The sequence below is a fragment of the Mauremys mutica genome, chromosome 7 (genome assembly GCF_020497125.1).
Source record: "Mauremys mutica isolate MM-2020 ecotype Southern chromosome 7, ASM2049712v1, whole genome shotgun sequence".
NCBI classification, from domain to species: domain Eukaryota; kingdom Metazoa; phylum Chordata; order Testudines; family Geoemydidae; genus Mauremys; species Mauremys mutica.
This window is the reverse complement of record NC_059078.1, coordinates 90104068-90119724: the sequence shown is the minus strand read 5'-3', so window position 1 is coordinate 90119724 and position 15657 is coordinate 90104068. Positions and strand designations below refer to the sequence as shown.

Below are 15657 nucleotides of genomic sequence, written 5' to 3'. Positions count from 1 at the left end.
GCAGCCACTACTGCCCCGGGCCCTTTAACTTGCCACTGGAGCACTGCCGCCGCTACCCAAGGGCTCCGGCAGCAGGGCTCGGGATGATTTAAACGGCCCGGGGTGTTAGCGGCAGCCAGAGCCCTGGGCCCTTTAAATCACCGCCCAAGCCCCCGGCTGCCGCTGCTACCCCGGGGCTCCAGAAGCGTGGTTCGGGTGGTGATTTAAAGGACTCGGGGCTCCCACTGCCGCTACCCTCTGGGGCCCTTTAAATTGCCACCCGAGCCACGCTGCTGGAGCCCTGGGGTAGTGGCGGCAGGGCTCTGGCAGTGATTTAAAGGGCCAGGGGCTCCCAGCAGCCGCTACTGCAGCAGAGCCCCGGGGCCTTTAAAGCTCCGCCAGAGGCCAGGGCCCCCTCCAATGGTGATTTAAAGGTCCCAGAGATTTAAAGGCCCCGCCTCTTCCGGTAGAGGCCATGCCTCTTCCAGTTGAGGCCCCTCCCCCTCCTAAGGACTCCAGAGTACCGGTAAGTCCTTTAAGTTACTTTCACCCCGAGAACAGAGGTGGGCAAACTACGGCCTATGGGCCACATCTGGCCCGCGAGACCCTCCTGCCTGGCCCCTGAGGTCCTGCCCCAGGAGGCTACTCCTCTGCCCCTCCCCTGCAGCCTCAGCTCACTCCACCGCCAGCACAATGCTTTGGGCGGTGGAGCTGTGAGATCCTGGGGCAGCGCAGCTGCAGAGCCCGGCCTGACCCGGTGCTCTGTGCTGCACGGTTGCGTGGCTGGCTCCAGCTGGGCAGCGCAGCTGCCTGTCCTGGCGTTCTGGGCAGCGCGGCTGTAGCGCCGCCAGCCATCAGTGCTCGAGGCAGTGCGGTAAGGGGGCAGGGAGCAGAGGGGTTGGATAGAGGGCAGGGGAGTTCAGGGTGGTGATCGGGGGTGGGGGTGTGGATAGGGGTTGGGGCGGTCAGAGGGCGGGGAACAGGGGGGTTGAATGGGGGCAGGGGTCCCAAGCGGGAAGTCAGGAATGAGAGAGGAGTTGGATGGGGCAGTCAGGGGCAGGGGTTCCAGGGGCGATCAGGAAGAAGGGGTGGTTGGATGGGGCAGGGGTTCCGGGAGGGCAGTCAGGAATGAGAAGAGGGGTTGGATTAGGTGGTGGGGGGCAGTTGGGACGGGGATTCTGGGGGCAGTCAGGGAATAGGGGGCGATTGGATGGGGCAGGAGTCCCAGGGCGGGCCATCGGGGGTGAGAAGCAGGAGTGGTTGGATAGGGGGTGGGCCCACGTCTGGCTGTTTGGGGAGGCACAGCCTCTGCTAATTGGCCCGCCATACAATTTTGGAAACCCGATGCGGACCTCAGGCAAAAAGTTTGCCCGCCCCTGTTCTAGAATGAAAGGAGTCAGGTGGAAATTAAGAATCCAGTTTATCCACCAGCTTTTGGACCATGATTGAGCAGAGCAAGAAGAGCATACAGTCTAGTACTCGGGGACCTACAATGTGCCTCTCCCCTACAATTATTTGTGTCTCAGAATGTATTGTATTTGCACCAAAGAAACTCTCCCAAGTTATACCAAATACCCTCCACCTTCCTTGTCAACTTTATATCTCACTTACAAACCATTAGCTTCAAAGGAAATGGCCCCACATATTTAAACTGATTAAAAATATTGTATCTAAATAAATATCAGTAAATGGATTAGACCTGTGTAGATACTATTTATACTTACAAAGAATTAGCTCATGTTCATGTGCCAAGGCTTTAGATGGTATCCCTAAACACAGTTATTTGATGTTAATAAATGATATTCTGAACATAAAGTGGAGAACACTCTCCCATATGGCTTAATAGATTTCCTGATTCTTCATCATGATCAGTCAGAGAAAAAGATACAAAGCTCTGAGATCTTTACAACATACATGGTATCAACTAAAATCTGGTTAGTGGAAGAAACTTGGGTGTACATCATTTTGGCTGGTTAATCTATGAAGATGTTTACTACTGACCATCAGCTTACCTGCTACACTTATCTGTGGTGCCAAGTACTTGCTCCCAACTTTCTTAAGGAATGGAGATAGTTTGTGAAAGAGGTAGAATGTTCCTGAGTTTTGGGCTTGCCTACAGATGCCATCATCTTCCTTTAGTTCAAACAAGTATCTGCAGTTGTGAAAGAATCAGGAAGATCATTGCAAGACCAAGCCTAGATCAGGAATGGTACACTCATTATGAACAGAGAAATGGAACAGAATGCATGGTATAGTATCTTTCATATTCAGGGGCAGCCCTAGATTAACAGCAACTGGCACCCTAGGCAAACAATACAATCAGCGCCCCCCACCCCCAAACACCAAGGGCAGATCTAGGCTGAGGTTTTGGTAAACTGGGAAACATTTTGCCCCTTTTTTCCTTTTAATGTTTTTTAAGCTTTTTTTTTTTAAACAGAGGCTTAAATTATTCAGTTTGTCCATCCATCCGTGTGTCTAACCAATGTTTCTGAGATCAGATAAAATAGACATGAAATTTTCAGAATAGATTTGTACACGACAGCTAAATGATATTTCAGTCCCATTTCAAATAAAAATGCATTAAAATGTTTATTATAATTTATTATTACAAATCCAAAATCATCCATTACGCTTGCCTGCTTTAACTGCCATTACCACCACATCCAATATAGAAAGAAATAAGAAAACTCTTCAATTAACTTTAACCTGTATTTACAAAACACTCCGAATAAAAAAAACCAACACTCTGTGCTCTTAAAACATGACTTTTCTTGCTTTAAGTTTTGAAAATTCAGTCACTAGTTCTTTTAGATCCAGCTTTCTTGCTATTTCATGCTCTATTGACATTGTGGCAAGTCCAACAAGTCTCTCTTGCACCATTGTTGAATGCAGATATGTTTTTATCAATTTTAACTTTGAGAAGCTACGTTCCCCACTAGCTACGGAAACTGGCAAAGTTAAAAGAATGCGTAGAGCTATAAAAATGTTTGGAAAACTGTGAGTTTATTTTCACAAACAAACTTCAGTACTTCTTCAGGAGTGGAATGTTTCTTAAGTCGTCTTGAAAAAGCCTGAAGCTCACTACAGAAATCTGTAGCATCAATGTCTTTTGAATTTTCATGAGACAATGCCAACTCCAGTTTTATATAAAATTCTCTTATCTGTTTTGCCGTTTTATTTTGCAAGCTGGAGATATCATATAGAAAGCCAAATATTGACTCTAGCTGCTGCATCTGTTGAAATCTTTCATCAACCGAGTGAATAGCAGTATCAAGGACTTCGAAGTAGAAATTCACTTTGAACCTTTGTTTTGGGTTCTGAATGGGTGTGTCTCATCCTTCATATGAAAACTGCTGTTTCTTTTGCCGAATGCGAACTGGCACTGGTTCAAATTCTGTCAGAAAGTCTATTTCTTCAGCAAGCTTGAGAGAATCTACCAGTGTTCTTTCAAACTCTTCATCACTTCTGAATTCCTCCAGAATATTTTTAGTTTGCTGCAGTTTTTGAATAGCAGAATATATGTTCAAGTTCTTTTCCTGAAGCTGCTTAATAGTGAGGTTAATCTCAAAAAGGATATTATACTACAAAATGAGTGAAGTCACAAATTTTAACTTGGAAAGGTCATTTGCAAGAGCTTCTGCATCTGAACGTGCCTTATTGCCAGATGATCCAGTAAAGGCAGTATCATCAGAAATTTCAATTAGGGCATTATAAATGTTTTCAAGTTCATAGTGAAGAGGCTTCAAAGCATCAGTGCAACTCTCCCATCTTGTCTAAGTGGTTTCACAGTTAGAGAATTCACATGGTGAGTCGGAATCTCCCAACGGCGTGTTGAGTCTGAGAAAAAACACAAACATGTTGCACCAGGTCAAAGAAACTGCTTGCCTCCAAACAGCATCCAGCAGTATCATTGACAACCAAATTCAGAGAATGTGCACTGTAGGGAAGAAAATGGCCCTAGGATTGATTTCCATCATTTTCCTTTGCACACCATTGTCTTTACCTTTCATATTACTCCCATTATCACAGCCTTGGCCACATAAGTTTTCAACAGATAATGACATTGTTTCAAGCTCTTGTAGAATAGTTTCAGTCATAAATGCTCCAGTCGTCTCTTTCAGTGGTACGAAACCCCAAAAATGTTCCTTTATGAGCACTTCAACATTATCTTCATCTGCAGACTTTTCCATATCCACAAAACGAATGATCATCGTCATTTGTTCAATACGACTCACATCTGGTGTACAGTCCAGTATTATTGAAAAGTATTTTGCAGAATGGGCAGCTTCTACAATTTTCTTTTTAATGGCATTTGCTAGGATTTGAATCAGTTCATTCTGCATATTTTTTCCTAAGTAATAAACCTGACTTTCATGATCAGTTATTTTACATTGTAGATGCTCCTTCATGACTGGATTAAACAAAGCTAGGTATTCAACAAATTTTTAAAAGTTTCCATTACCTGGAGTGTATAATTTTTCATTTCTACTGCGGCCACGTAATTCAAGTTCTTTCAAATTTTGAAAACATTCCAAATGTTCTTACTTCTTTCATGTGAAGAGAGAATTGAAGATGTGTTTTTCCAGTCTTTCGAACCATTTTCAATAAGTGATGTACCAATTGCTTGATTTCTAAACAACTTGCAGCAAAAGCAAAACACAGAGTCCTTCGACACTGAATATCGTAACCAGTTTCGATAAATTTCTTCCCCATTAATGAGTTTCCTCTTGTAATGCTGAGCAGAGAATTTTCTTTTATTTCCATCCTTAGGGAAGGGAAATTCATGAACTTGTTCGGGTCCATGTTCCACGAGAATTTGCCACACACTGTCATCACATCTGAGCAATGAAGCTGGGTCCCCATACTGTAACTTGTTTGTAACTTCCTCATCCTTTCTTCCTTCTACTTCATTTACTTCAATTTCTGCACGTCTCTCTGAAGGTGAATAAATTTTCTCCACTTCCATATCAGTCTGATTCTGTGAGCTGCCTTCATCTAGAAGTTTCCATCACCTTGAGTTTCCAAACTGCTTTTGTGTGGAGTGAGCTACCCTCATCTTGAAGTAATATACCTTCATCTTGATCAGGGGCTCTCAAACTGGGGGTCAGGACCCCTCAGGGGGTTGCTAGGTTATTACATGGGGGGTTATGAGCTGTCAGCCTCCACCCCAAACCCCGCTTTGCCTCCAGCATTTCTAATGGTGTTAAATATATTTTAAAGTGTTTTTAATTTATAAGGGGGGGGGAATCATTCTCAGAGGCTTTTTATGTGAAAGGAGTCACCAGTACAAAAGTTTGAGAACCACTGATCTTGATGTTCCAAACTGCTTCCATGCAGATGTGAGCTAACCTCCTCTCCAAGTAAAATTCCTTCATCTGAATGCTGTGAACTGTTTTTCCCCCCCTCTTTCAGCCAGGGGTATTTGAATATTGTTATGTACTGGCTCCCAACTGCAAGTATTACAGCATTAAGGATGGCTGACACACCACATGGCTGGTGATTTAAACCATATTGCAGCCATCCCAACACATCTTTTCACTGCTTAAAGGTTCAATGATTAGTAACATACACTCACTTACCTATTAGAACAGTTAGTTACAGAGTTTACACGGAAACAAAATGACCTTTTTCGACATTATTACCCAACACAGGTTATTTGGAAAGTAATCCTCTTCCTCACTGTTACCCGCTTGGGGTGTGACGTCATCACTTTAGTAGTCTATTAAGCATTAACGCTGTTACTTTTCTCTTATGGACCCTATTTATTACATGTGAACCAGTTATAACAAAGAAAAGTTCATAATTATACAGCCCGATAATAATGCTAAGGTTTAATAACACTTAAAGATACTCACATTTTGGATTTATAATGCTGAAAGACGTTATTCTTTATTCTTTGGCACCAAGAAATATAATTTTCCGCAGTATTAACTCAATTCTTAACTATCTACCTGCGACGTGTGTTAAAATGACCGTTTGACATGTATCAACTCGCAATATCTCTGCTCTACATGAATTTCCAGCTATGCGACCTTGATGTACATTCGAGTTAGGTGTCACTAGCTTTGCAGCTCTTGCCACTAGCAGATGTGTTTCACTGTGGCTGAGTTATTGCTTATCAAAATTGCGGAGTGGGTCATCTTGACCCTATGTCGCAAATTGAAAAAAAATTGCTAAAATATTATTTATTTTTGCAGTAAATAAAATATTTGACATATTAATAAATTCTCAGAAATGTAGAGAAATGAATTATAATTCATATTCCCTCCAAACATGCACGGGAATAGAAATAATGACATCTCTGTTATTTTATTTGTATTTTTTTTTATCTTTTTCAATTTATTTTTTTCCTCGAATTTGGTGCCCCATTTAACTTGGCAACCTAGGCAACCGCCTAGTTTGCCTATATGGACAGACCATCCCTGTTCATATTCCAGATATTTCCAAAGCTTTGTAGAGCAAGATGCTAGTTGTTGGTGGGTAGTGACTGTATAGGTGAAGGCAGAACAATTATGCACTCACTAACATCTCACAAGCAGCCTTGAATGTTGGACATTATTTTCAAACACACTATAACCAAGACCCCAAACATATGTCCTCTATTTTATAAATACAATCATTTCTGTGAAGAAATAGAATAGATGTCTTTCTACGTCACAAAGGTGCTCGGCGCCCTGAGGATCCTACTCCTCATTTGTATTGTATTTCCTCACTTTTGAAGGCTCTAAGTGATGTTTGACTATCTTTACAAACAAGGAAGGCTGGATATGTCTACTCAAGTCAACACAGCTCCTAATTTGGATGACTGGATCACTGAGCAATATGAGGCTCTCCCTTCCCTGCTGATTCAGGAGGTAAAAATTAAGCTCAACTCTTGAAAAAAAAAGACACTCCATGTTGGACTGTGTCTACACTAGGGAAATGAATCATAGTTGATAATGGATGACAGAAATTGCTTCCCTCAAACTGTTTGAAGTGGTGCTGAAAACTGTTGTTGAACTGTTGATCAAGTTCAAGGAATATTTGAGAAACTTCACTGCTAACATGCTTTCCTACAATAGGGATTGACTTCAGTTTACCTGACTTCAGCAGTTTTCAGCACTATTAGAAGGGACTGGGCCTTTTGACATCTCTTGTGTAGACAGTGCAGTACACTGTGTTATCACTGGACTATAGGATTAGCCACAGATGCAGAATTTTAGCAAGAACACATATGGAACACCGGATACATGAGCACCAGGCTCTGGTCTTCCCACTCTGTAACACAAATAAGATAAGAACTTACCGCATTTTTCTAACATAGGTAGAGTGTAACCTGCACCACAGAGAGGGAGTTCTGTATACACCTTGATAAATCATAGCTCTCACCAGAACCTGAGAGAAGCTGCCTCTGACCAAAACAAAAGCATAGCATGCAGTGTAATGAATCTCTACGAATGGGTTTAAAAAGGGACAATGTTCCAATGTAAAAAATAAATCTCTCTCTTTTCTACAGAATTCATAGGATGCTGAGGGCACACTTCCTAAAATATTGTTCAGTTTGGCCTTGGGCTTTGTCCACACGCCAGGAACCTCTTTATCCTAACTCAGTTTTATACACTTTTCAAAGACAGTTCCAACATAGCTGTGTATGTGTGTGTACTATGTTGTCTGTTTTCTAAAGAAAGCTATTCCAGCTCATCAAACTGAACATCCTAATGCAGCAACCAGAAAATCTATTGGGAATGCAATAATGACAGTGAAGAATTAAAGACAAAATATCAGATGCAGAAGAGAACTCCCCAAGCTAGAAGGAAGACAGCAGTTGCAGCTGCATCAGTCTCGCTAAGTAGTTGATGATTTTGTACCAAAGAAACCTGCCACACTTTTAGCTGACGCAATTACATAACCCCCTTTGCCTTCTGGGTAGTTGTCTTCCTAACATTTTGGAGTTGAGGGAAATGTTATCTATAGTGTCTTTTCTGAAGAATTGATGAACAGTGATTCTTAATTAAGTATTAATATTTGGCTCTTCTATAGCACTTCCTAACCATATTTCTCAAAGCATTTTACAAAGGAAGTTAAGTACCATTAGCCTCATTCATAGGTGCTGGAACTAGGGGTGTTGCCGTACCCCCTGGCTTGAAGTGATTTCCATTATATACAGGGTTTATAGTTTGGTTCAACAGCTCTCAGAACCCCCACTATAAAAATTGTTGCAGCACCCAAGCCTCGTTTTACAGGTGGAGAAATGTAATCAATGGAAAAGAAGATTCTGTGGCTACCCCATGCAATTCTACACTAGCCATTATGGAGAGTACTCTGTTCCTGACACTTTGTCCACAGAAATGGGAACTTATAAAAATATTGCAAAACCGAGTACATGATTAATGACATGAAATTATTGAAAGAGTTTAATTGTCTCAGTGATCAGATTTGAAAGGGATCTGAGATGTCGGGTTAAAAATTATGTGACTCTAGCAGGAACCAATCTTTGATTTTGTTTCTCCATCCCTACTACTCCCAGATCTACTGGGATTCATTTTTTTTCTGGTGTAATACTGGATGAACTGATTGTAGTCTGAGATTTGGGCCAAAATTTGGATTGATCCTGGGAACCAGCAAGGCATTTCTGTTTTATTCCTTTTCCTGTTTTGGATGCTGTGGAGCAGCACTGTCTCCTCCTGATTCCACCATCAGATGTATGTTCATCAACGTACCAGGCAATTTTCATTCCTGAGATACCATCATTGACTTCAGTGGAGTCACAGCAAGGTTGAATTTTAGCCATCTTTTTAAGGCCCTTCCTTCAAGCCCTTATATAATAACTTTTGTTAAGTACTAGCAAATTTTTTTAAATGGAAAATAACTCCCCTGCTTTAACAAAATTAATTTGCAAGCATTGTGAGCTCTATACATGGTATCATTACTTGCAGGATTCTATGAAATGGAACATGTTGATAGTCTAGTCCATGGTTGGGCAAACTTTTTGGCCTGATGGTCACATTGGGGTTCCAAAACTGTATGGAGGGCCAGGTAGGGAAGGCTGTGCCTCCCCAAACAGCCTGGCCGCTGCCCCCTATCTGCCCCTCCCACTTCCTGTCCCCTGACTGCCTCCCTCAGAACCCCTGACCTATCCAACCCCCCCCCCCCGCTCCTTGTCCCCTGACCGCCCCCCCCCCGGACCCCACCCCCTATCCAACCCCCCTGGCTCCCTGTCTGCCCTGACCCTACCCACACCCTGACAGGCCCCCCAAACCTATCCAACCCCCCATTTCCTGTCCCCTGACCCTCTGCCCCTTACCCAACCCCCGTGCTCCCCATGCCATTCAGAGTACCAGGACTGGCAGCCGTGCCGCCCAGCCGGAGCCAGCCTCGCTACTGTGCAGTCTAGAGCACCGGGGCTAGACCGCCCGTGGCTCTCGCAACCACGCCGCCCGGCAGGAACTCGCAGCCCTGCCGCCTAGAGCACTGGCAGCACAGCGAGCTGAGGCTGCGGGGGAGGGAGGAGGGAGGGGGGAGGGGGGACGGCAGGGGAGGGGCTGTGGCCTGCGGGCTGTTGTTTGCCCACCTCTGATCTAGTCTGTGAAAATCCCAAACACAGCATAAAGTTTAAGTGCAGATCAGTGTAGGAGTTAATAAACAACTCTGTACTTTGCTCTAGAATGGGCAGCTTGGAGAGGGTTCCGAATCTGACTGCAGAGGGCAATAACTCGTTCTTACTATAATAAAATGCAAAATCGGGAGATGAGAAGACTAACTCCTTAATTCCTTGGAGCCACAAGACGCATGGTTTGTATTTAGCAATAATGAATTCAGGAGCTCTCAGGGCTCATGCATATTCAGATTTGCCACCCTGTCAATCCTGTTTATGGTGTATGCCCCTGAGTAGGTGAGTGTTAGTCAGTTCAAGTCCACACGTTTCTGGTACTTACTGTAGTCAGTGCAGGAGGAATGCTACCTCGGACAGCAGGAAGCGCTTTGTAAAAGTCACACGCTGACGCGCAGGATGTTAAAGGAAACGCAGCTTGTCTATTAATCTGCACTACATTGCTCAGAATGCCTTTCCCCACAGGGAGCTCTGGGAAGTGTAGTTCCACAAAGACTGCTTCAGAAGCCTCTCTCACTGTGGAGTCTGTGTTTGACAGTTCACTGTACATTTGCTCTTATTTTTCTTAACTCTGTGCATTAGTGGAGCTTTCTTGTAGTGAATTATTGATTTTCTATAAACAAGTCATTAAATCAGACAACCAAGTCGCTAGATTCCCCCAAAACAAAGATGTAACAGGCAACAGCAATGGTAGTGCTGTGTTTTGATCTTTTTTTATAGAACCCAGTAGGAATTTTTTACGTTTTCTCCATTTTTGTGTCTGAAATGTGAGAAAACTATTTTAACAAGTAAAGACAAATGTGTAAATATCAATATACATGTGGCTTGCAGTGTTGGTCCCAGGATATTAGAGAGACAAGGTGGGTGAAGTAATGTCTTTTCTCCAACTTCTGCCAGAGAGAGAGAGAAGCTTTGGAGGCTCCACAGAGCTCCATTTCAGGTCTGGGAAATGTACTCAGAGTGTCACAGCTAATTACAAGATGAAACAGATTGTTTACTTTAAGGTAAGTACTTACATATTTCAAGGGACAGTTCAAGGGGAAGTGGTCCCTTGAAATATGTGTTTAACTACCTCTGCTAAACAATCTGTTCCACCTTGTAGTTAGCTGTAACACTGTGAGTACATTTCCCAGACCTGAAGAAAAGCTCTGTGGAAGCTGGAAAACGTGTCTCTCTTACCAACAGAAATTGATCCAACAGAAGATATTACCTCATGCCCCTTGTCTCTGTGTGGGGAGGGGGCAAGGAGATTAACAGGTCTGTATAGTTTCAAAGCACTCAAGTCTATGTTTGAAATTGCAAGTGCACAACAATGATTAGAAAGTGAAGTTTGTCAAGTAAGATGTCAATATAATTAAAGAGAATCTTTTTCACGCATTTATAATTGAACCAGCAAAGAGATTCTTCTCCAGTAGTGGAAAACATCAGTTTCTGGGCTGAGATCTCCATTAAGTATAAAGAATATCTTTATAACTGTATAACAATAAATGTGATTTACAAAGAATATTGACAGACACTTATTTAATTTGTCAGTAATTAAGATACTATAATAAGGGATTCCAGACATTAAATTAGAGAGCATAGGTCATAAAAACAACAAATGAGATACTTAGGGAAAACAGCACACTTGTTACTAGAGTGATGTACAATTATGTTACACTTAATTATGCTTGACTGTTGTTACTTGTGTGCTTTCTGAAACAGAGCAAACCCTCAACATATCAATCCACTAGGCAAATTGGATTAATTGAGAAAACAAATCATTCTTTAACAAGATAAAGGACTGAAGTATAATCTGTAAGGAAAATATCCATCCTGCTGTTAATATATATATATATATATATATTTTACCATGTCTGCACTGAGATATGAAATTTGCATAGCCTGGAAAATTATTTTCTGCACCACAATAGCCAGGTAGCTGGTTTTCAAAATCATGCAGCCATTCTCATCATATAATTCATTTAAGATGATAAATGGTGGCAATAGCTTTGGCATGTGGATGCTTTATTATTTGTAAATGTTATAGGGCAGATCTCAGCTGATATAAACTGTTATAGATAGCTGCAATGATGGTGCTACGACAACTTATATCAGCTGAGGGGCTGCACCTACATTAGGGTGGCCACTCATGCATTCCCAGAATACCAGACATTCCAGTACTTTAGGGACTGATCTGGGCTTGCCCTGTCAGCATGACCCACCCTGCCAATGTGACCTAACACACATGGTATATGTGAGGTCACTTCCCACAAAGTGGCACACTCTTCAAAATAGCATCCCCCATCCAATACCAGACATATCCATGTCCAGTTTTCTCCCAATACCTGATAGGGGACAAACCACCCAAAAAGAGGACTGTCCAGTTTCTAACTTGATGACTGGCCTGCCTAACCTATGTATTACATTAAACTCCTCATTCCATGTGCTAGTGGTAATCAAATCATCTCAGTAAAGGCTTGTCTCAACAAATACATTTCACACAGATTTCTGAAGCTTGCTATATCTGAGCTTTGGCAAGCCTCCAGAGGAAGTGAGTTCCAGAGGTTTAGGCTTTCCTCTGAGAATACCTTGCTGCTGCTCCAGGGATTAACAGAAAGAGCAAACCAGCAGGTTGTAAGCAGTGTGTATGAACATAGGTGATCTCTCAGTAGCTGGGATGCAAGTCATTCAGGCCTGGATCCATGAAGGGACTTAGGTGTTGCAACACTCAGCATCACAGACTCAGCACCTGACTTTTAGGTGCCTAGAAAATTACAGAAACAATACTGCAAGCCACAAAGCCTGATTTAGCCACCTAGGCTTCTATGAATTGAATGGGACGGTGTAGGCACCTTAGAATGCAATCTATAAAAACCAGCGCAGTAGGCAGGGAGCTGCCTACACAAGCCAAGGGAAGATACTGATGTGGTCTAAACCCCACACCTCTCTGAGAGATAGGTGTCTAAATCATGGCTGCAGAGATGTGCCTATTTCTATTTAGCAATCCACAAATGGGAACCCATCTCCTGTAATCAGGTAGCTGAAGTGCCTAAGTCATTTCTTACAGGCAGGGGCATGCACAGGAATTTAAATCTGACCCCTCTTAGGGGGGCTCAGAAGCTTGCTGCCCCCCCTTCTCCTGTGACCCTGGTCGGAGCTCACTCTTCGCCCCCTCTGCCTGGCCCTGGCCCCACCCCAAGATCAATCTTCACTCCCTGCCCTGGCCCTAGGCAAGAGCTCAATCTTCTCTGCCTCTGCAGCCCCAGGGCCAGAGAAGTTCTGGGCCCACAATTATTATTGGGGGTGTGTGGGTGTGGGGTGCCCTGCTTGCCCTTCCTTACAGGAAAGGATTAGGTACTACCTTAGCCCACACAAAACAGCTGGATGAGGAAGTGATGGTGGTGGTGCCATCAGCTAGCTATTGTTAGTCCAATAAATTGAGCACTCACCTGGGATGTATCAAAATTCAATTCCCCTATATTCCGTCCCCCTGACTGATGGGGAGAAAGGATTTGAACTATCAGGAGGATGTGCTAATTACTGAATTATGGGATGGTCTGATCTGGAGGACTCCTTCAATCTCTTTGTATCCCTTATAGATAAATACTGAAAGAGTAATTCAAACAGGGGTACTGGGTCTCTTATGTAGGTGCCCTCACCACCAGGCTATAGGGTCATTCTCTTGATCTTTTTTTCTAGACCACTGACTGTTTCACTGTGGATAAATACTTAAATAGTCATTAGGCTATTTAAGAAAGAGAAAGGGAGAATGACTCTGTAACCTGGTGATTAAAGTACCCACCTGGGTGTCAGGAGACCCAGGGCCCAATATCCCTGATTAAATTGCTTATTATTTATCCTCTCAGGAATAAAGACCTGCAGCTGACCCTGGGACTAACTAGCTGAGTCTCCTGGCAAACTAATGAGCCCAAGTGAGCTACAGCAGAACCACCTGATTGACTAACCTGCCTGATTGGCTGAGGGGAACCAGCAGGCATGTTCTTAAGCCCAGCAGCAGCAACTTGCTGGTTGTTTGATGTTTATACTATTAGTCATTCTTGTGCTTAGTCCTGTTTGTCTTCTGGCTCTGACCACCCAAGTGTCAATTGCTGAAGATCCACAGTGGAAGAAAATCAACAAGACAGCCACCATACCAGACTATCTCAGTGCTCTGTGGTTAGAACACTCCCCTGAGAGATGGGAAACACCTGTTCAACTTCTTTCTCCCCATTAGGCAGAAAAGGAGGAATTGAACCAGAGTCTCACCTCCCAAGTGAGTGTTCTACCACTGTGCTATAAGGTGGGTTCTATTTGCTCTTTAGTGGCCAGAGTTAGTGGCCTTTTACCCCACCTACCAGAGCAGACCTTGCATGTGAGATAAGTGAGTAACCACCCATCTTCCCCTAGTTTGTGGATTGTTCTGGGAGATAGGTATCCAGATGCTAAAAGACACAACAGTGCATCTGCCCAGAGGCAGAAACTGGGGCACTGAGTGACATTTTATCCTGAAAATGTGGACAACGAGCAAGTTTAGATGCCAACAGTGTTTGGTGGGAGTTCTGTGGATTGCAGTGGTGCCTAAATCTTGGGTTTACTGTTTAGGTGCCTAAGGACCTTTTGTAGCACAGGACCTGATTACTAAGTCTGAGCCAAAATATCTGGACATATGCTTTTCTTTATCCCATGATTAGTCTCATTCAGTTGAACTACTGAAAGCAAAAGAACAAGCTTCTTGTCTGTTTCTTCTAAAATTGATTTAACAGAGAGGAAAGAGAATGTTTAAAATATGTCTGAGAGACATTGCTTTCTGTAGGTGACTAGTTGGCTGTTGATTAACTGATGAATTATAAAAGCAGTATAGGCCCTGCTGTTGATTACATTGCGGAGGAGGGGACATTTGCATATTAGGCTGCTTCACTGGATGACTCAATATGGTGGAAAATACTGGGGTAGGAAATATCTGAGAACCCTATGCAGTCTCTTGTTTAATGGCAATGTTGTGTGAAACATTGTGGTGTTTGTGATAATCAAGGATATGATTAGTTTTCCCATGTGAATGTTGCTGTTAGGGTAAGATCATATGTTTCAAAAGCTTTCCAACATTAAGTTGTGAAAAATGCTTATCTGTATGAATGATTCATCAAACTGGCAAGCCAAAGAAATCATTGATCACCTACTCCTAGACTATCTGGATATAATTGAGGAAGCGATTGACTGTGCAGTACCTATTGGGGGAACTGATTATTCCACTCTATTCAGCACTGGTGAGGTAACATCTGAAGTGTTGTGTCCAGTTTTGGGCCCCGCACTACAGAAAGGATGTGGACAAATTGGAGCGAATCCAGTAGAGGGCAATGAAAATTATTAGGGGGTTGGGGCACATGACTTACAAGGAGAGGCTGAGGGAACTGGGCTTGTTTAGTCTGCAGAAGAGAAGAGTGAGGGGGGATTTGATAGCAGCCTTCAACTACCTGAAGTGGAGTTCCAAAGAAGATGGAGCTAAGCTATTCTCAGTGGTGGCAGATGACAGAACAAGAAGCAATGGTTTCAAGTTGCAGTGGGGTAAGTCTAGGTTGGCTATTAGGAAAAACTAGTTCAGCTAGGAGGGTGGTGAAGCACTGGAATGGGTTACCTAGCGAGGTGGTGGAATCTCCATCTATAGAGTTTAAGACCTCGCTTGACAAAGCCCTGTCTGAGGTAACTTAGTTGGGGTTGGTCCTGTTTTGAGCAGGGGGTTGGACTAAATGACCTCATGAGATCTCTTCCAACCCTAATCTTCTATGTACTAGTGGAGGTGGGGGAAAAAAGAGTGGTTCTATTTCTTACAAATCCTTTGGTTTCTATTAATGGTTGTACTGGTAACTTGGCATGTTGCTTTATATAGACAAAATAACAGAACTTAACTACTGACCTTTACAAAATAACTGCAGTGATTATTTGCTTTAAATATATAATCTAGCAATCAGCTTGATAAGTTTGTTCTAGAAACTAACATAGTGAAACTTCAGGAAACCTCTTCATAGAACACTTTCTCTACTAGGAAGAGCCTCTCCAGAACAAGGGTGAGGTATTGTGGCCTTACTATTTTCATGAGGTACCCGTAGTCA

General features: G+C 43.0%; 2 protein-coding genes across 13 annotated transcripts in view; one reads left to right on the top strand and one right to left on the bottom strand.

Moving 5' to 3' along the window:
* The window catches only part of NUDT13 (nudix hydrolase 13), a 93829-nt gene that overhangs the window by 8617 nt on the left and 69555 nt on the right, over positions 1 to 15657 (bottom strand). For 2 of the 10 annotated variants that reach the window (XM_045022574.1, XM_045022579.1), the window contains exons 2-3: positions 7265 to 7369; positions 1992 to 2131 (exon numbers count right to left, since the gene is read on the bottom strand). In XM_045022574.1, the coding sequence (XP_044878509.1) occupies positions 1992 to 2131; positions 7265 to 7369 (245 nt within the window). Of the gene's footprint in view, positions 1 to 1991; positions 2132 to 7058; positions 7168 to 7264; positions 7370 to 9262; positions 9435 to 9893; positions 9966 to 12999; positions 13096 to 15657 lie in introns of those variants that run through there. The other 8 variants (XM_045022581.1, XM_045022575.1, XM_045022577.1 and 5 more) reach the window with 7 other exon arrangements.
* Positions 13609 to 15657, top strand: part of P4HA1 (prolyl 4-hydroxylase subunit alpha 1) — a 79544-nt gene continuing 77495 nt past the window's right edge. The window contains exon 1 of one of the 3 annotated variants that reach the window (XM_045022569.1): positions 13609 to 13823. The gene's annotated coding sequence lies outside the window, so the exon portion shown is untranslated. The other 2 variants (XM_045022570.1, XM_045022568.1) reach the window with 2 other exon arrangements.